General features: G+C 51.6%; 2 protein-coding genes across 3 annotated transcripts; one reads left to right on the top strand and one right to left on the bottom strand.

The window, feature by feature from the left end:
- The first annotated feature begins 789 nt into the window (after nt 1-789).
- LOC120707586 (tubby-like F-box protein 1) lies at nt 790-14,572 on the top strand. 2 transcript variants are annotated; one of them, XM_039992508.1, is made up of 4 exons: nt 790-1,221; nt 1,963-2,050; nt 7,019-7,148; nt 13,728-14,572. In XM_039992508.1, exons 1-4 carry the CDS (start codon nt 931-933, stop codon nt 14,284-14,286), a joined length of 1,068 nt encoding a protein of 355 aa, XP_039848442.1. In that variant the 5' UTR covers nt 790-930; the 3' UTR covers nt 14,287-14,572. The 2 variants fall into 2 exon arrangements, with proteins under 2 accessions (XP_039848442.1, XP_039848443.1); XM_039992509.1 differs by having other exon boundaries at nt 797-1,221; nt 13,767-14,572.
- A 543-nt stretch (nt 14,573-15,115) lies between these two features.
- On the bottom strand, nt 15,116-16,209 carry LOC120707588. The gene is made up of 2 exons (XM_039992512.1): nt 15,862-16,209; nt 15,116-15,600 (listed from the first exon to the last, which is right to left on the bottom strand). The coding sequence occupies exons 1-2, from the start codon at nt 16,004-16,006 to the stop codon at nt 15,473-15,475; spliced, it is 273 nt and encodes a 90-aa protein (XP_039848446.1). The 5' UTR covers nt 16,007-16,209; the 3' UTR covers nt 15,116-15,472.
- Nucleotides 16,210-20,030: the final 3,821 nt, after the last annotated feature.

The raw sequence follows: 20,030 nt of genomic DNA, 5'->3' as shown, positions 1-20,030 counted from the left end.
AATAGTCAAAAAAAAAAAATCATTCCTGAACTATGGGCTCCTATGAAAAATTCTATAGTCCCTGAACTATCCTAACCGGTTCAACTCCGTCCTTGAATATGACGAGGCACGCCACGTATACTACTACAGTCACCACTCAGTCAATTTGGGTATGAAATACCCGTTTTACTCTCCATCCCTAGAGCAGATTTAACACGAACGACTCACATCAAGCTGACCACTCCCTCCCCAGGCAGGTCATTGCCACTTCTAGGAAGCGCAGATCATCAATGGCTGAGGAGGAAGCAGCTCGATGCGGGCTGTAAGCGCGGCCTATGTTAAACTTGCTCTATATACAGAGGGTAAAAAGGATATTTCAAACTCCAAATTGACTAAGTGGTGCCTAAAGTAGTCTACGTGGCATGTCACGTTACGTTCAAGAATGAAGTTGGACTGGTCACGATAGTTCAGAGACTAAATTGGACATTTTTATAGTTCAAGAATGAAATTGAATCGAGCCCTATAGTTTAGAGATAATTTTGACTATTTTGGCTTTTGAAAAATAAAGAGTGTAGGTCCTAAATTTATTTTCCTCATTTTTCAAACTGAGCCACGTACCACCCCCTATGTGACGTGCGACCCCTCGCTCTTTTCATTTTGCGTGGTGCTCATGCTACTACGACCATGTATATCATTTTAGCCCGGCGAGATACGACGGATTCTACGGTGACCACCGTATACTTGTGATCTACAATCCACTTCTCTACGGTCCAGACAAGTAGAATACCAGAGTGGGGCGTTTCTCTGCCTTGTCTACAGCTACAGCCGAACGCGGTTTTTGAGTACACAGGCTAGAGAAAAAAAAGGGGGAGAGAGAAAGACAAGAAAAAGAAAAGGAGAGGCCCGCGACCTAGTGGAGGCGCAGTAGTAGTGGGCGCGGGGGAGGGGTGGATGCCTCGGCAAGCTGCGCCGCTGCCGGCGCCGCCACCGGAGGGCGGCGAGATGGCCGAGGTGGTGGAGGCGGACGCGGAGGATCAGGAGGAGAGGTGGTCGAGGCTGCTGCCGGAGCTGCTCTCTGACGTGGTGCGGCGCGTCGAGGCGTCGGGCTGCGAGCGGTGGCCGGCGCGGAAGGACGTGGTCTCCTGCGCCTGCGTGTGCCGCCGGTGGCGAGAGGCAGCCGTCGCGGTCGTGCGGCCGCCGGCGGAGTCCGGCAAGATCACCTTCCCCTCATCTCTCAAGCAGGTGAGGACGGCGGAGCCGCGGCCTGTGCTAGGCGCCCGCGCGTTGGGTGTCTCTCCTCGGTTGCTGCGCCGATTCGGCGTCCGGTGGTGCGGGGGGATCTGTGGGTGCCTCTTGTCATGTCGATGATTTTGAGAAGGGTTCAATCCAAGATGCGATTTTTGTCCTTAGATTCGTGATTTGGCGAAGCTCCTGTGCTGGGATAGGATTGAGGCGTCGGTTACGGTAGTTCTGTGAGGTTTAAGGGACGAATTTGGTCACAGCATACTTTTGGTCCACCAGTTACAGCCATAAGACGCTGAGATTTGAGTATTCCTGCCAAATTTGGGACCGACGGGATTTGTCGATTTGTCTCGTTTCATGCCGTCAATTGGTTTGATAGGAGTACTATTTTGGATGAGTTTTTACGGAATATATAGCTTGTAGCTGCCTGCTCATATGCAGTTTTCTGCTTGGGTGGTTTCAGTGAGGCACTGAGGCTTATGATGGCTGTGGGTTCACGAAATATTCTGCAATAAAAAATGTCCAGTTATTGGTGCAGATCAAGTATTTTGTCATAAAAAGTAATGTTTGGAGGTGGGGGGAGGGGATTTCGGGACACTGCTCTTCTGCACCAATGTGTCATCTAGCTATTTTGATGTGTACAGAAGCCGTGATTCAGATATTTAGGACTTCAGTTCCAGAAGTTTCTTATTTGACACCATGTGTCGGTGTGCCTAAATCACCATTTTTTTCAAAACACAGCCAGGGCCAAAGGATCTCCCAATGCAGTGCTTTATCAAGCGGAATAAGAAGAACTCTACATTCCTCCTCTACCTTGGCTTCACAAATTGTAAGTGCATGATTGATGTGACTACCATGTTGATTTTCTCATATTTACCAAATGTTGCATATTTATGCATCAATCTGAAGTTCACTTCAAAAGAATAAAATGTGTTTTCTAATCGTAAGTCATGGTGCATTCTTTCTAGCAGAAATCTGGCATGTTCACTTCCATAACTGGTTGCTTCCTGCATTATATATTTATTTTTCCTGTCCCATGTGATGCTTTTTTAGTTTGGTTAATTTGTGATGATGAAAAAACAAGGTAGACTGGATAATGAAATTGAATGAGCAGTCCGCGAACACGGTACTAGGATATTTACTTATAGTCCTATAGCATCATGGATTCATGGCAATGATAGCACGTCACATTATATTTGGCAATCTTTTACCCTCAAATACTCAGTAATGAAGTGTATGTATCGCCACGCTAATTGTTTCCTTATGAATGACTGCATCTTTTCAACCAAGGTGCATCTACGCCTAAGCTTAGCCACTCTTCAGCTTCAAAAAGGTCTTAGAGGACACGCCGTGATCGTATTTTTGTATGGATGGATTCGGATCGGATACGGATGAATTCGAATCCGGATATCACCTTTTACCACATTTTAATTCGAATACGAATACGAATCCGAATCTTCTCGAATACGAATACAAAACGGATGGTTCGAATTCGAATTCGCATTCGGATGTTTACTCAGAATCAACTCGAAATTATTTTCCTAAAATTTAATCTAGACGAATAAGATATTAGTGTCAACTTCATAGATAGCCAACTCGAATTAAAATCAAAGTACTACATAGATCAAAGTAAACTAAAATATGGGTTCTTCATACAGTACCATACCAAATCAAAGTGAAATCCATCCTCAATAACAATGGTACGACCATTAATGTTAAATTAGATAACAAAGTACATGAAATTCAACTCAAGTGAACTAAAACTAAAGTGTTTTCTGGTAGCAGTCATCAGTAGGAGCTGGCAGCAGACAACAGTAGTAGTGCTCAGTAGCACAACTAGCACAAAAAGGTCAAGCACCTCTGATCGCCTAAAAAAATTGTTAATTTGTTAATAACACATGTACAGATTTGACACAATTATCTAATAAAAAATCCAAAGGGAATAGTGAATACCTAAAGAGAGAGCAATCCTAAACATCTTCTAGTTCCACAATGTTGTCACCGTCGACATTTTGGTCAGCAGCATTAGAAGTATCTACATCATGAATGATGATATGTATAAACAAATAAATCTGAGCATCTGAAACTAACATCATGTAGTCAAGTTAAATAGTTTATGTACCTCCATCTTGGTCGACATCATCATGAATACTAAAACCAGATAAATCATCAATGATTGAAGATACATCACTTGGATCTGAAAGAATAGACAACAATTACATGGGAAAAATCAACAACAACTAATCTACCAACTGGACATACAAGCAAACAGTACTGAGAAGTATAGAGGTGAAAAATACCTTTCCTTGTAGCCCTTATCCAATCCTTTGTGCAAATAAGTGCCTCGACAACATGAGGGTCCAAACGACTACGATATTTGTGAACAACTCTTCCTCCAGCACTAAATGCAGATTCAGATGCCACTGTTGATGCGGGAACAGCCAAAACATCCCTTGCAATTCGAGCAAGGATAGGACAGTTTGCACCATGGGCTTTCCACCAGCTCAGAATGTCAAAGTGGTTATCTTCTTTCCAGTTCAGCAATGGTTCATTGCTATATTGATCCAACTCAGATTGTTCTTGGCCAACTTCAGTGTTTTCCCTTAGAAATGAACTTAATCTTTTTCTCTTTGGCTCCTCATTCAAGTCTGCATAGCACTGAGATGTTCTAGCATTTCTAGCAGTTCTAACTTGAGTTTGTTGCACATTGCTAGTTGTAGAAGAACTGGACATAGAGGCATAAGATTCATAAAGATTTTTCAAAATTCTTTTGAATTCATACATATCATCATATCCATATTCATCTGACATCTCAGTATAATAAAATTCAACCACCTTCATCTTGTACCTTGGATCTAAGAAGCATGCAACAGCTAGAGCAGTATTGCTCATCTCCCAATACTTGTCAAATTTCTCCTTCATGGACTTTGCCATGGAAACAATGAAATTGTTGCTGCTTTTGAGCCACTCAGTGATCTTGAGGTTAATCTCACAAAATTCAGAAAAGAACAAGTTTGCTGTTGGATAATAAGATCCTGACAAAAGTTTAGTGGCCTCATAAAAGATTTCCAAACAGTTGCATAAGGAAGCAGCATTGTCCCATTCTTCTCTTGTAGGAGCATGCTGACCATATTTCTCAGGATGGAGTAGAATAAGCCTTTGGAAAACTCTTTTAAAGTGAAGAGCATCGGCTAGCATTAGGTAGGTTGAATTCCATCTAGTGGACACATCTAAAGAAAGACCTCTTTCTAATATTCCCAAATCAGCAGCTTGCTTAAAAAACAACTCCTCTTGCAAAGGTGAGCTCTTAATAGCAACTACTAATGCACGAATGTGTGCAATAACAGCTGAAATTGTGTTCACACCATCCCTAGCAATGAGGTTAATAATATGGGCAGCGCAACGCACATGAAAGAACTTGCCACCACAATGTATAGAACCTTGATTCTTAAGGATAGAAACGATCGTGTCCACACAAACATCATTTGAAGATGCATTATCCAAGGTCAATGCAAATAATTTATGATCAAGGTTCCAAGAGGCCATGTTTTGCATAAATGCAGCACTCAAATTAGCTCCTGTATGCCTTCCTTTAAGATGCATGAAGTTTATAATCCTTTTATGTATCCTCCATTCATCATCAATGAAATGACAAGTCACACATAGGTACCCCTTATTCTGATTGGATGTCCACAAATCCATGGTGCAGCTAAAGCGGCAGTCAAGAGTGGAGAAAAAGTCAAATAAACTCTTCTTCTCACTGTGAAAGATATCCATGATATTGGTCCTACTGCCCTTGCGGCCCATTATTGGGAAATTTGGGCGCAAAGATCTAATAAAATCATTTGTATACTCATGCTCACAAAAGTTGATTGGATATTCATGCATGATAATTGCAAGATAGTATTTTCTAACACTAGTCTCCTCATCATACTTCAAAGAATCTGAACTTAGTTTCTTTATGCTAGGTTTCTCATTTTTTTCATCATGAAATGAATGATAGTGATTCCATAGGCGTGTGGTACCTTGATTGCTTTGGGAACTAAGAACATCATCACAATACTTGCATACTGCCCTCGGCTTCTTGATAACCATGTCATCCACCTTTTCTTCAACAAAAACTTCAGTGAAATGCTTCCAAATAGGTGAAGTTTTCTTCTTTGCACGCTTGACTCTGGTGGGTGGAGTTCCTCCTGCTGCAGCCTCAGATTCAGTCACAACATTAGCTGCACCACTTGCTTCTATATTAACCTCTGTGTCCCTCTCACTTGCATTCGCATTAGCAATGCCATTTAGTTCTCCTCCATTTACAGATGTCGCTGACCTCTGCAACGAAGAAATTCTTGTAAAAGTTGATAGATTCAATCCATTTACATATTTCAGTTGATAGATTAATTTTTTTGGGAAAGGTTGCCTAAAAATGAAATACCTGGTTATTTCTTGACGACCTTGTGTTTCTTGAAACCATGGTTACTGATATGCTTCACCTGTCCCTTTGATTCCAATTCTCTAAAACACGAGGTTAAGTATTAGAGAGGCTTGTTAGATTGGATCTGATATTATATCTATCTTTTTTTTTCAAATTTAAAGCATACATTAGTTAATTTTGCAACAGTTTAACAAGCTACTCTATCTATATTTTGGCAAACCACAAAGATCAACTAGGCAAACAGCAGTTCAACAACATAAAAGCATGAAGCATGACACAGCTGCTCAAGAACACAGAAGCATAACAAGCATCATATCAGGAGAGGTAAAAATATAGAAAAATAATTTTACATCCCACATTTTCACATGAATGGCCATATATGCTCTGTCGTTCATCATACAGGGCACCAAGTTCATGATCCAAACATAGAAACATAAAAAAATGTCACCTTGAAATCAGAGGAGGGGCTGTCGTAGGTGCACAAATTTGGAGGGGAAGTAAGAGCGCAGACCTTCACTGGCGAGGCAATGGAGTAGCAGACTAGACCACCGTGGGAGATGAGCAGCTGCCGTGGGAGGATGAGGAGGAGGAGCAGGAGCCGTGGGAGGACCAGAGGACGAGCAGCCGTCGGGGGCGCTGCCGCCGGGCCGTCGCGCCGCCGCCGCCGGGCCGTCGCGCCGCCGCCGCCGGGCCCGAGCAGGTAGGGTTAGGGTGCACGGTGGGAATTTTTGCCTTTGGATGAGGAGAAAATGGGAGCTGTACATGGATGGATAAGGTTATAAGGTTCGCGGGTAAAGGATTTTTGCGCGCGCAGGCAGAGGAATCATGGCGCGAAGCGATGGTGTGAGCGGGAGGAAAAGGCGCGAAGTCCGCGAGCGGCGGGTGCGCGAGCGCGCGGCTGAAATTGTTCGCGGATAGCGGATACATCCGGTTTCAGATCCGGATCCGACAGAAATTCGGATATCCGGATCCGGATCCGGATTTAGTAATCGAATTCGGATGCTTTCCATTTGCCATCCACATTCAATTCGAATACGAATTCGGATATCCATATTTGCGTTTTTAGCGGATACGAATACGGATAATTCGAATTTCCAGACATCCGAATCCATCCTTATATTTTTGCAGAAAATGATGCTTGTCTGCATATTTGAACATATGCTACATTTGTTCTTTTATGTAGAATTTTTTGAAGCGCGCAACTGCACACTCCAAACTTGGTGCATATACACCTAAAGTCCTACACTTTGATTTTTTATGTTTCCATAGACCTATCACCGTAACATTTGTCTATCAGATGTATTTTTCTTAGCCTTTTTCATCATCATATATGCTTAATGATTACTACATATTTTTTGTGTCTGACAGCTCCTATGGATAAAGGGAAATTTCTCATGGCTGCTAGAAGATTTAGGCGTGGTCCCCATACCGAGTACATTATATCCCTTGATGCAGAGGACCTATCACAAGGGAGCAATGCATACATGGGGAAACTGAGGTGAGGTCAAAAGTCAAAACATGATTCTAGAGTTATCCTGAACCTTCCATGTTCATTGTTGGTACCCTGCTTATAAATTGATTGGTGAAAGTGACATATTTGGATGCAATTAGGTGTGGCATACGCATCATGTATTTATCAAATGATTTCATTTTCATAAACACATCTTAGGATGCACAAATCAAATAAACATATAGGACTTATGAGTTCCAACTGGTCATTGTTGTTTTGATTTGTCTTACTCTTCAACCATTGGTTTTCATGGTACAACATTTGTATACACTTTGCTTAGGGGTCAAGTAAACCTCTCTATATAAGGAGAGGAGATGTATCAATCTAAGGGAGCAAGAGATTAGAAGGAAATCCCTTCTCTCTTGCCGGCCGTGGGCAAAGCCCCACGGCCGGCGTTTCCAGCGCCGCTGCAGCCCTAGCCGCCGCGATCCAACCCGTGAACAGTACCGCGGTACTGTAGCGCGGCAGCACCCACCGCCCTCTCCCTCTCTCACGAACTGCAGCCCAACAACAGCCATAACACTTTGGAAGAATGAATCCCTGAACTTGATATATGAATGCCTCATAGATTACTTGGCCTTTGGTCTTAGCACTTGATAATTTGATATAGTCATAAGGAATCCACTGCATCCTTGCAGTTTACTGCTTAAGTAAACCCCAGTATGTCCTTGCTCTGCTGTCGTTTATGTTGGAGTATATTGAGCCCATGTGTATAGAGGCTCATCTAGAGGCCCATGTATAGGTATTATATATACCCACCCTTCTAGTGTTGGAGGAATATATGCATTATTCTCTCCTACATGGTACCTTTAGCCTAGGTTTCCTCTCTCTCCTCTCTCCTCTCTCCACCCTCAAGCCCGCCGCCGCCGCCGGCCACCGACCCCTCCTCCTCCTCCCCTCTCCTCCTTCCCCTCCCTCTCTTCCCTTCCCCTCTCTCTGCGCCGGCGCCATGGCCTGCCAGGCCCGCCGCCTCCCTGGCCCTGCTCGATCCCGGGCAGGGCAGGGCCGCCGCCGCCGGCAGGGGCCTGGGGGCCGCCGGATCCGCCGCCCCCGAGGCCGCCGCCGCCGCCGGATCTGCCGCTGGAGCGGCCGCCGCCCTTCCCTCCTCTGCTCCGCCGCCGCCTGGGCCGCCCTGGCGCGGGAGGGGCCCAGGCCGGGGCTGCAGCCGCCGCCGCCGCCGCCCAGGTCGTGCCCGGCCCTGGTGCAGGCGCGGGTGGGCCGCCGCCGCCGCCCAGATCGGGCCTGCCGCCGCCGCCGCCGCTCAGGACGTCCCTGGTGCGGGCGCGGCCCCTCTGGTGCCTGCGGGTGATGCCGCCGCCACCGTCGCCGATCCCACGTGGCCCGAGCTCGGGTTGCCTCCCATGGATGCGCCGCTCTCTGCCGCCGCCTTCCGAGGGCAGCAGGCCGACGCCGCTCTCGCCGCGGCCCTCTTCGCCGCCAAGTCGGAGGCTTCGGCGGCCCAGGAGCGGGTTCGTGTGGCAGCCCTCACCTGGGAGCGCGAGCGCGCCATGGCCGACGCCCTCGCTCTCCGGGTCGCTGAGGCGGAGCGCTACCTCCGCATCTCCTCTGGCCAGCCAGTCGACCCCGAGCACGGCGCCTCCTCCCACCAGGCCCCGCCAGCTGGATCTGGAGCCCAGTACGACCCGACCGACCCCATGGTCGCCCAGCTCCACCTCCAGGCAGCCGGCGTCCAGAACATCAGGGCCCTGGTCTCCGTCCTCCTCGACCCCGCGTCCTCCTCCTACGGCCGCTGGCGGGACCAGGTCCTCCTCACCCTCCGCCGCTACGCCCTCGACGACCACGTCCTCGTCGACTCGCCGATCGAGGCGCGAGACGTGGCGTGGCTGCGCCTCGACAGCGTCGCCATGTCCTGGATCTTCAGGACCATCTCCCTAGATCTTCAGGACCTCGTCAGGACCCACGGCGGCACTGCGCGGCAGGCTTGGGTGGCGCTCGAGGGGCAGTTCCTCGGCAACGCCGAGTACCGCGCCCTCCAGCTTGACGCCACTTTCCGCACCTTCGTGCAGGGGGACCTCTCCGTCGGTGAGTACTGCCGGCGGATGAAGAGCATGGCCGATGCTCTTCACGACCTCGGGGATCCGGTGTCCGATCGGGTCTTGGTGCTCAATGTCCTACGGGGCCTGAGCAGCACCTACGACCACCTGAAGGGCTGGATCGCCCGCCAGAGGCCCTTCCCCACCTTCCTGCAGGTCCGGGACGACCTAGCCCTTGAGGAGATCACCAGGGGTCTCGTGCCCGGATCGTCCTCGCCCACCCCCGTCGCGCTCGTTGCTACTCCGCCGGCCTCCTCCGCTGCTCCTGCCACCTCCCTCCTTGGTGCTGCTCCCGCCGGGCAGACCAGAGGAGGGGGGGCCGTGGACGTTGCCGGCGACGGGGTGGTGGTGGTGGCACTGGTGGCCCTGCTTCTGGGGGTACCGGTACCGGTGGGGGCCGTCGGGGCGCGCCGACCCCGGCTCCCGCTCCTGCCCCTGCCCCTGGAGGTACGCCCTGGCCATCCTTCGGCAACCCATGGTCAGGGCGCATCTCGATGTGGCCGTTCCAGGGTCCGGCAAGTGGGCCTTGTCCTCAGCTGCAGCCGGCGGCCATGTTCACTGGTGCTGCTCCACTCTTCGCGTCGTCTTGGACCCCGCCAGCTCAGCCCAGCCAGCAGCCGACCTGGCGGGGGGGGCGGTGGGACCAGGCCGCTCTGGCGCAGTCCTTCAGCACCATGGGACTGATGCCGCCGGCCAGCACCGAGTGGATCGCCGACTCGGATGCCTCGTTCCACACCACTCCTGATGCCGGTATCCTCTCTTCTGTCCGACCCCCAAACACCTCTTGTCCTTCTATCATGGTTGGTGATGGGTCTGGCTATCCTGTCACCGCCGTGAGTTCTGCTCCTCGTCCTCCTAATGTTCTTGTTTCTCTTCGAATGGTTCACAATTTTCTTTCTATTCGCCAGTTTACTGCTGACAACTCCTGTTCTATCGAATTTGACTCCTCTGGTCTTACTGTGAAGGATTCGGCTTCCCGGCGTCCGATGTGACAGCCCGGGGACCCTTTACACCCTTCGGCTTCCTGCTTCCTGCTTCCGCTGCCTCACCTTTGGCTTCTTCGTCTGCTGCTTTTGTCGTGACGCCATCTTCCACCACCTGGCACCGCCGGCTTGGTCACCCTGGCCGCGACGTTTTGGCTCAGCTCAGCCGTAGTACCGATGCTCCATGTACTAAGGCTCCTGCTGAGCACCTCTGTCATGCGTGACAGTTAGGTCGTCATGTTAGACTTCCGTTTTCTTCTTCTTTTTCGCATGCTGCGCATGCTTTTGATCTGATTCACTGTGACCTTTGGACATCTCCTGTACTCAGCATGTCTGGTTATAAATATTATCTGGTCATTGTTGATGATTTTTCTCATTACTCTTGGACTTTTCCTTTGCGCGCCAAGTCTGAGACCCTCCCCACCCTCCACTTCTTTGTCTGGGTGTCCACTCAGTTCGGCTTCACAGTTAAGGCCGTCCAATGTGACAACGGGCGGGAGTTCGATAACTCCACCTCCCGGTCCTTCTTCCTGTCTCGGGGTGTTCAGCTGCGTATGTCTTGTCCGTATACCTCTCCTCAGAACAGCAAGGCTGAGCGGATGATTCGCATGACGAACGACGTCGTGCGCACCCTTCTGATCCAGGCTTCTCTGCCCCCGCGCTTCTGGGCTGAGAGTCTCCACACCGCCACCTACCTGCTCAACCGCCTTCCGTCCACTGCTTCTCCTGCTCCCACTCCACACCACGCTCTCTTCGGTACCCCTCCTCGCTACGACCACCTTCGGGTCTTCGGGTGTGCGTGTTACCCTAACACCTCCGCCACCGCTTCTCACAAGTTGGCGCCCCGTTCGACTCGTTGTGTGTTCCTCGGGTACTCCCCTGACCACAAGGGGTACCGATGTTTTGACCTCACCTCTCGCCGCGTTCTGATCTCCCGACACGTCGTCTTTGACGAGTCGGATTTCCCGTACTCTACATCCTCCACACCTTCTCACCCCGAGCTGGAGTCTCTGTTTCCGACTGACCCGGTGGCTGGTTCAGCCACCGTTACCTGTCTGTCCTTTTCCTGCAGGTTTTCCCAGCACGCCGGCACCGTTTCCAGTGATCCCTGCTGCGCCGAGCGCGGCCCCGGTGCCCGCGGTCGCGCCACGCGCGGTCCCCGGACCTCCGGTCGTGCCGCGCGCGGACCCGGTGTCTCCCGCTGCGCCACGCGCGGCCCCGGTGCCTTCACCTGCACCTGCGTGGTACGCTCAGCTGGTGCAGGTGTACCGGCGTCGCTCGGCGCCGACCCCGACACCGCAGCGGTACGCTGAGCCGGTGCCGCCTCCTGCTCCGGAGGCTCCTGCGACGCCGACGCCGGAGCCGTCGCCGCCGCCGCCTCCTCCGGCTCCCTCTCGAGCCGAGCCGGAGGTATACCACCCGCCATTCATCCATCGGGATCTTCGGCATATCCATCCCATGGTGACTCGGCGCATGGCGTCTCAGACCGCGACTCTCTCCGCCATAGAGGGAGAGCCGCGGGTCTCTCCGGTACCCTCCTCTGTCCGCGACGCCTTGGCGGATCCTCACTGGCGTCGCGCGATGGAAGAGGAGTACGCGGCTCTTCTTGCCAATCAGACGTGGGACCTCGTGCCGCGTCCGTCTGGTTGCAATGTGGTGACTGTCAAGTGGATCTGGACGCATAAGCGTCGGGCTGATGGCACACTGGAGCGCTACAAGGCTCGCTGGGTTCTCCAGGGGTTCACTCAGCGGCCTGGTGTGGACTATGATGAGACCTTCAGCCCAGTCGTGAAGCCCGCTACGGTACGCACGGTCCTCTCGCTTGCGCTCTCGCGCTCTTGGCCTGTGCACCAACTGGACGTGAAGAATGCGTTTCTTCACGGCACTCTGTCAGAGACTGTCTACTGCTCTCAGCCAGCGGGATTTGTGGATTCGAGTCGTCCGGATATGGTCTGCCGGCTCAACAAGTCTCTTTATGGACTGAAGCAGGCTCCTCGGGCTTGGTACTCTCGGTTCGCCACGTTCTTGCTGACTTTTGGGTTCACCGAGGCCAAGTCTGACACGTCTCTCTTCGTCTACTGCCGTGGGGATGAGACTTCCTATCTGCTGCTCTACGTTGATGACATTGTGCTCACAGCCTCTAGTCAGCGGTTGCTTCAGAGTGTCATCACCTCTCTGCAGCAGGAGTTTGCTACGAAGGATCTCGGTCAGCTCCACGACTTCTTGGGCGTCACTGTTGAGCCTCGCCCGTTTGGTCTTCTCCTGCACCAGCGGCAGTACGCACTCGATATCCTGGAGCGGGCTGGGATGACTGATTGCAAGCCCTGCTCCACTCCTGTCGACACTCAGGCGAAGTTGTCCGCTGATCTGGGTGATTCGGTGGCTGATCCTACTGCCTACCGGAGTCTGGCTGGTGTTTTGCAGTACCTCACTTTCACCAGGCCGGACCTCACCTACGCTGTCCAGCAGGTCTGTCTCCATATGCATGATCCCCGAGAGTCACACCTTACTGCGCTGAAGCGTCTCCTCCGCTACGTCCATGGCACTGTGGATCTCGGCCTGGTGCTTCACCGCTCGTCCTCTGCTGAGTTGGTGGTCTACACCGACGCTGACTGTGCTGGCTGCCCGGACACTCGTCGCTCCACTTCCGGCTACGCCGTCTTCCTGGGCGGCAACCTGGTCTCCTGGTCGTCCAAGCGGCAGCCGGTTGTCTCTTGCTCCACTGCCGAGGTGGAGTACCGGGCTGTCGCTAACGGCGTAGCGGAGGCGTCCTGGCTACGACAGCTCTTGGCGGAGCTCCACAGCCCGCTCGCCAAGAGCACGCTCGTCTACTGCGACAACGTCAGCGCCGTGTATCTCTCCACCAACCCCGTCCAGCATCAGCGGACGAAGCACGTGGAGATCTACCTACACTTTGTGCTCGACAGAGTCGCAATCGGCGATGTTCGGGTACTCCATGTCCCGACTACCTCCCAGTTTGCTGACATCTTCACCAAGGGGCTGCCCTCCTCGATCTTCTCGGAGTTTCGATCCAGCCTCAACGTAGCTGGTGGCTAGTTGTGGCTGCGGGGGGTATTTGCCCTTTGTACTCTATTTGTACTCTCTTCTTGTCCAGTCTTAAACACCGTTGCGTCGGTAGTTCAGACTGCGGGGGGTGTCAGCTTTCTTGTTGTCCAGTCTTGAACACCACTGCGCCGGTAGTTCAGACTGCGGGGGGGTGTTGGAGTATATTGAGCCCATGTGTATAGAGGCCCATCTAGAGGCCCATGTATAGGTATTATATATACCCACCCTTTTAGTGTTGGAGGAATACAAGCATTATTCTCTCCTACAGTTTACAAAAATTCCTTCACCAATTTCTGGTTGGATCTAGAAGCACTTCACTGTCTTATGTTACGTCATATGACACTTTTCATTTGTTTCATTCCTCTGTGCCAAAAGAACAGAATATTGATCTCCTGCTATGTTCCATCATGCTTGAATTAGAACCCTTTTAACTAATCTATATTCTACTTCTGCAACCTGTTTAGATCTGATTTCTGGGGAACAAATTTCAAAATATATGATAGGAAGCCACCATATGATGGTGCTAAAGCGTCTAGTAGTCGATCCAGTCGGCGCTTTGGAAGCAGAAGAATCAGTCCCCAAGTGTCAGCAGGCAACTATGAAGTTGGACAGGTTTCGTACAAATACAACTTGCTCAAATCCAGGGGGCCCAGGCGAATGTATTGCAGTCTTGAATGCCCTTCAGCTCAGGAGACCTGGGAAAACTCACTCAAGACAAAGTTCAGGAGGCCCATGGGGCCCACAACTTTACAAAATAAAGCACCCCGCTGGCATGAGCACTTGCAGTGCTGGTGCTTAAACTTCCATGGGCGGGTGACAGTCGCATCAGTCAAAAATTTCCAGCTTGTGGCTTCTGCCGACCCCAGTGTTCCTGCTGGCACCGTGGATGAGGAAACAGTTCTTCTGCAGTTTGGTAAGGTCGACGACGATATGTTCACGATGGATTATCGGCAACCGCTCTCAGCGTTTCAAGCCTTCGCCATCAGCCTCAGCAGCTTTGGCACCAAGCTAGCTTGTGAATAGCGATACTGTTTGATGCTCGTTATGTTGCTGTATGGTTTGTTGTAGCGGATGCTTCTTGTTCTTGCTATGTATTTGTTCTTTTTTATTTTGAATATCTATGTACTGTACTAATGTTCTTTGTACAAGAGATGTATCCTGTTGTATTGTCGAAGAGAGAGTTGTACCAATGCAAGAAGGAAATTGTGTGTGATGAACTTTTGATCCGAACTGTAGCAAAAGCCGGTCAAATGTACATAGGTTAATCGTGTACTTTTTTTTTCCTTATTACTAAACTTCGTCCTGTTTTTCTTACTTTGTGGGGTACTGGTGCCGAGATGCTTGTATGGAATCCTTCCGTTCAAGTTCTGAAACGCCAACCTGAACTCCTGGGGTTGCTCGGGACATTACCAGGTCTTAATTATTATTATTATATTTACGAGTTTGCGCTGGTCTCCATCTATGTGACAAAGCTACCGTTGGAAGGATTCAAAGGGGGGCTGGGAAACGCAAAGCCCCGCCAGTCGGTCCTTGTCCACCCACTTCTTCAGCTCCCGTCTGAACTCTGAATAATCCTAGTCAACTGACTTCGTCTGTTACTACCGTTTTTCTTCCAGAAGTAAAAGAAGTCCAGCATGCATGCTTGGAACGGCATCCCCTTCCTGATCTCCACACAGGTGATGAGAGTGACAGGCAGGGGTGGTAATGGGTCATGGCCCTAATGATCTCTTCACAGCTCAATAAAGCCCTTAAAATTTTTAGTTCAAAAATACATATGTTTAGAGCCCGGCCCTTTTAGGGCCCGATCCTTAGATTTTCTAGTTCAAAATGTTGGGCCCTTTACCACCCCTAGTGACAGGGCAAACAAACTGCCATACTTTTCCAAATCGCCTGACGATTCGAGACCACGACGCCATGGATTTTTACAATAAGTTCAGCCCGCCCCCATTTTTTTTTCTTTCTCGAATATGCAGGTACATCTAAACAACTCAATCTAGTTGCTCCCGCCTCCACCCATAACTGAATCTCAAGCTTGATGAGCCCGCCCCCAAAATTGCGGCCAAAGTTTCAGGAAAGCACCACATGGATCATATCGTGCAGTGTAGTACTGCTAGAGGCTAATCGTCCATGTACATGATGAGGAAGTGTTAAGAAACTAAAGAGGAGGATCGATCTGGCACAGGCCGCTAGCAGCTAGATGAGGAAGCAGCTAGGCGCAGGTGCCCATGGTGCTGGCGCTGCTGGCTTTGCCGACCTCGGCCTCCAGCGTCTCCATCTGCTGCTCCAGGAGCCTCAGCCTCTGGTGCATGCTGTCCAGCCTCCGCCGCGCCGCCTCATCTGCCAACAAGACACAACGCAGCTACTGAAATCAATCGATTTTCTGCATCTATTTTTCAGGGCATGCGTAAACATCTCCGATCAGGGAGCCGCCACTTGTCATCAGTAAAACTAACCAAGAACACAATGGAATGGACTCCCTGATCGGCTTCAAAGCTACCAAATCATCACTCATCAGTGGCCACTCAGGTGATAATCGCTACAAGTAAAATAGGGGGATGTGGTCTCGAATTCTCGATCGGGTTGTATATGTGTACGAACCTAGCTGCGCGACGAACTGAGAGACGGTGACCTCCTGCCCGTAGTCCGCGACGACGGCGGTGGCGACGGCGGCGCCCTCCGCGTGGGGCGGCGGCTTGGTGGTCGTCGTCGACGACGGCCCTCCTCTCGCCGCCCTCCCTAGCATGGCTCCGCGTGCGCCCCGCTGTTGTTGAGCCGACCCGAGCTTGGGTTCGTCGCCGTTCTCCTGCCAGCTCCCCTGCGGGCAATGACGACGACGGCTGAGAGGGTAAGTGGCCAGTGAGTTGTTGGAACCTGGAAGAGACGTGTCCGCTCGAGTGGGATGACGCTTTATACACGCGCGCACGGCCCGGGACGGGAGGAGAGACTAGCTTGGAGAAGGTGGTTGGACTGGGGCGGCGGTAGGGCCGGCGCGCGCCGGAGCCCGCGGACCGGGGCCTGGGGTTGCCTTGGCCAGGAGGCCGGCTACTAGTCGTGTAAACTGAGGGTGGAAGAAGTGGTCGATCACATCACAGATCACACACGTCCACATGCATGCTAGCTGTGTCTGGTCAAGGCACAGGACTACAAGAGTCGGAAGAACCCGGGCGGGCGGCCTGGTGGACTGCAACTGCAAGAAGGGGACAGCCGAACGGAGCTGGCGGGCGCCGGCCGTCACGATGGTTGGCAACCCACGTCACGTATGTGTGGGTGCCCACGGTCCACGGAGAGATCAAAATTAGGGATTCCCTCTGAGAAATTGAAAAACCTTAATCAGCCGTTTTCAAAGTTGACCGGTGTTTTTTTTTCTTTTAATAAAGAAAGAACGGTTGGTCTGTGGTTTCTGCGTGCAATTCAGTGATGTGCACCGTCGAAAAAGGGGGCGTCGATCGGTGTGTATGCATGTTAGTGCGAATAATCAGCTGCAGTGCTAGCTAGTGCATCATGCATAGATTCATATGAAGATGAACGTACGAGACAACATAGAGAAAAAAAACATGACCTGCGCGGCTAGGACCGCCTCCATGGTATTGTATTAAGAAGAACATTGATCTTCTCACACATGTCAAGAAAATCCCAAACTTTTACCCCACCCTTATACAAAGGCCGTCACCTGTGAGAAAGGCCCGAACCCCAAATTGATGCTTTGGATATGAAATAGGCGGACTTTCACCAGCCGGGCTAAAGCCCGCTTGCAATGTACGGGACAACATATGCACATGTATGGATACGTAGACGCTGTTTATGTTCATGGACTAAATTTTAGACCAGAAGTTTAATCCATTATTACTCCTACAGAATCTGACATTGCAAACGACGGTTTGAATTGAACCAATGGTGATAATCTATCACCACCGGTGAAGTTGAACATCACCACTGGTTCGTAATACGAACCGTGGTGATAGGTTGTAAGGGCATCACCTACGAGTCGTATTACGAACCGGCGGTGATACTTAGATCCGGCGTGATGCGCTTCACCACTTATTTCCCTTTCCCTCACTCTCACTCCCACTCATTCTCTTCTGGTCCTCTCCCTCCTTCGGTCCTTCCCTCTCCCTCGCGCGCCACATACCCTCCTCTCAGTTCCTCTACCCCACCGCCTCCCCTCCCCTCCCTTCCCATGCCACTTCCCCTCCTCTTCGTGGTGTGGCGCGCCAGGTGCGCGTCACTGTAGCACATAGCATAGAGGGTGTGGCGCACGGCGGGGCTATGCGGGGTGGCCCAACGGGGAGCAGCGTGTGGCGACCTTATCATTTTATTGTTTTTGTTTCTAAAAATGGTATCACCGCTGGTTCCAGACACGACGGTGATGGGGATGACTTGAAGCGGAATTAAATCCAATGGACACCTGAACTGGCGGTGATGTCCATTCTGAACCGGTAGAGTGATCCAAACAGGTGGACTAAAATGTAAACTAAAATTTAGATCCGCCCAACTAAATTTGGATTGCGAATGCACCTATTTATGGGTAGCTATTAATTTATCGTCATGGTGTTGTGAGCTGTGATCCGAACCTTTGTTGGTTACATTGCTGTGTAATGTTTGGACTGCGAATGCACCAATTTGCCAAGTTATCACATTAAATTGGAAAATTTATAAGTTGTTGCCCAACTAAACTAACCGATGATACCAATTTACTGTCACTATTGAAGGTTCGGATCCAACCGAGACAGCTCACAACAGCATGACGATAAATTAATTAACAGCTTCCCATAAATATACTTTAGAAATTTGATGTTGACAACGGTTTGTGACAGGGTGCAGAAAGCCAGCAAAGGTTAGCAAAGCTGGTGATGGACCCACCGGCAGAGCGTGGGAGCGAGCGAGGCGTAATCGGATGAGAGGTCGATCCAGTTTGTTCAGCATTGATTCAACTAACAACCAAGCTCTGCGAGATCTGGAATCTCCCGATCTATCTAGCTATCATGCGGATTCAATTCAGGGCAGGGTTTTAATTATTTGGGGTCGGTCTGGGGCAAGGCGGCTAGGTGGGATGGCGATCGACGCATGCTGTCGTGTGCCGCAACGTGAGCCGTGAGGTGTGCATGCACATCCATGGTACCTTCCAGGCCCTGTTGCGTCATTGCATGCGCATGGCTCCCTCGGCAATGACCTCGTGCTCGAGTTGACCCCGGAGTCTCTCTCTCCCTCTCTCTCTCTCTCTCTGCGTCCGTGTTGATGATGCATTGATGCGTGCCGCCACGCTCTGTATGCTGTCTGCGCCTTCCGATCAAAAGCCACGGACCACAACGATGTCACAAGCCCAGACCAGGGTCTCTGCTTCTCTGCGCGCCGCTCGATAGCTGGTCCCAGTCCCAGCTAAGAAGAGCCCAACAAATGGATCGAGCCGCATGACCGCGCACACAAGCAGCCCGGCCTGCAAAAGTCCCGCGCGGCGGCGTCCGGGACCGCGCGAGAACGGCCCGCCGACGGCCATCCGACCAACACAGGCTGGTGGGCCTCAGCTATCGTACGGCACGGCCCACCGATGGCGTCACCACGGCACGGCGCTAGGCCTGGGCGTTCGGGCTACCGAAAATTTCGGGTCGGATTTTTCGAGTTTTTAAAATTTCGGGTTTTGAAATCTTCAACCCGAAATTTGTTCAAAATAAACAAAACCCGACATTTCGGGTACCCGACATTTCGGGTTCGGGTTCGGGTTTACCCGAACAACCCGAGATACAACTATGAAGGCAGCCAGCAAGTAGCAACACAAATGCAAACGAGGAAGCAGCAGATCCACGAGCAAGCAGCCGGCGTAGCAAGCAAGCAAGGATGCAAGCAGCAGGCGCAAGCAAGCAAGGATGCAAGCAGCAGGCTGCAGGCGTAGTAGCAATAGCAAGCAAGCAGCCGGCGTCGCAAGCAGCCGGCAAGCCACCTGAGTACTCAGCCCCGCCCGTCGTGTTGTGGTGCCGACCGCCGCTCCGCGGCCGCGCGTCCGTGTTGCCGCTCATCCGTTGTGCTCCTGTTGCCGCGGCCGCGGGTCATGTTGCCGCTCGCCGCCGGGCTCCGGCTGCCGCGGCCGCGGGTCATGTTGCCGCTCGCCGCCGGGCTCCGGCTGCCGCGGCCGTGCGTCGTCGTGACGCAGACACCGCTGGCCGCCCCGTCACCGCTGCTCCTCGGCATGCTCTCCGCCCGCTAGCAATTTGTGGGGGCGCGGTCACACGGAGGTCTCGGAGGCGCCGCCGCCGGGGTGAGAGGGATGGGGATTGGGCACTAGGTCTGGGAGAAGAAGACAGTAAAGAGGATAAAGTTGCGTTGGAGGTGGGTAGCCATACAGGGATTGGGCTGTGGTGGGCCAAATTTGCTTCTGAGACAGATTTTGGTACGGGGCACTTCGGGTTTTCGGGTATTTCGGGTACCGGGATTTAATACCCGAATTACCCGTAATAATTTCGGGTACCGGAGTTTGCTACCCGAAATAGTGGTCGGACTTTTCGGGTTCGGGTTTTTCGGATACGGGTTCGGGTTTTTCGGGTACGGGTTTCGGGCTTCGGGTAATATGCCCAGCCATACACGGCGCAGCCGCCGCTTTGCTCGAGGCCCCGCCCCGCCCCGCCCTGGCGGGCGGCAAGTTGTCCGTGGATGGTACGGCACGCGCGACGCGCCGACGAGGAGATCCCGGAATAATCCACCGGACACGTTTCGATCCGGGAATCATCACTCGAGCCTTGATGTTCTGGTTTGTGAATGAGTAGTGTCGGGTGCCA

Source organism: Panicum virgatum, chromosome 5K, assembly GCF_016808335.1.
Source record: "Panicum virgatum strain AP13 chromosome 5K, P.virgatum_v5, whole genome shotgun sequence".
In the NCBI taxonomy this organism is placed as follows: domain Eukaryota; kingdom Viridiplantae; phylum Streptophyta; class Magnoliopsida; order Poales; family Poaceae; genus Panicum; species Panicum virgatum.
Note: the sequence above shows the minus strand (reverse complement) of the source record. Positions and strands in the feature narration are given on the sequence as shown.

Excerpts from the sequence above, each read along its gene's own strand:
- LOC120707586 (XM_039992508.1), top strand. The coding sequence starts at position 931 with ATGCCTCGGCAAGCTGCGCCGCTGCCGGCGCCGCCACCGGAGGGCGGC. Across the intron at positions 1,222-1,962 it reads TCCCCTCATCTCTCAAGCAG|CCAGGGCCAAAGGATCTCCC; the intron begins GTGAGGACGGCG and ends TTCAAAACACAG. Across the intron at positions 2,051-7,018 it reads CTACCTTGGCTTCACAAATT|CTCCTATGGATAAAGGGAAA; the intron begins GTAAGTGCATGA and ends TGTGTCTGACAG.
- LOC120707588 (XM_039992512.1), bottom strand. The coding sequence starts at position 16,006 with ATGCTAGGGAGGGCGGCGAGAGGAGGGCCGTCGTCGACGACGACCACC. Across the intron at positions 15,601-15,861 it reads TCAGTTCGTCGCGCAGCTAG|ATGAGGCGGCGCGGCGGAGG; the intron begins GTTCGTACACAT and ends TCTTGTTGGCAG.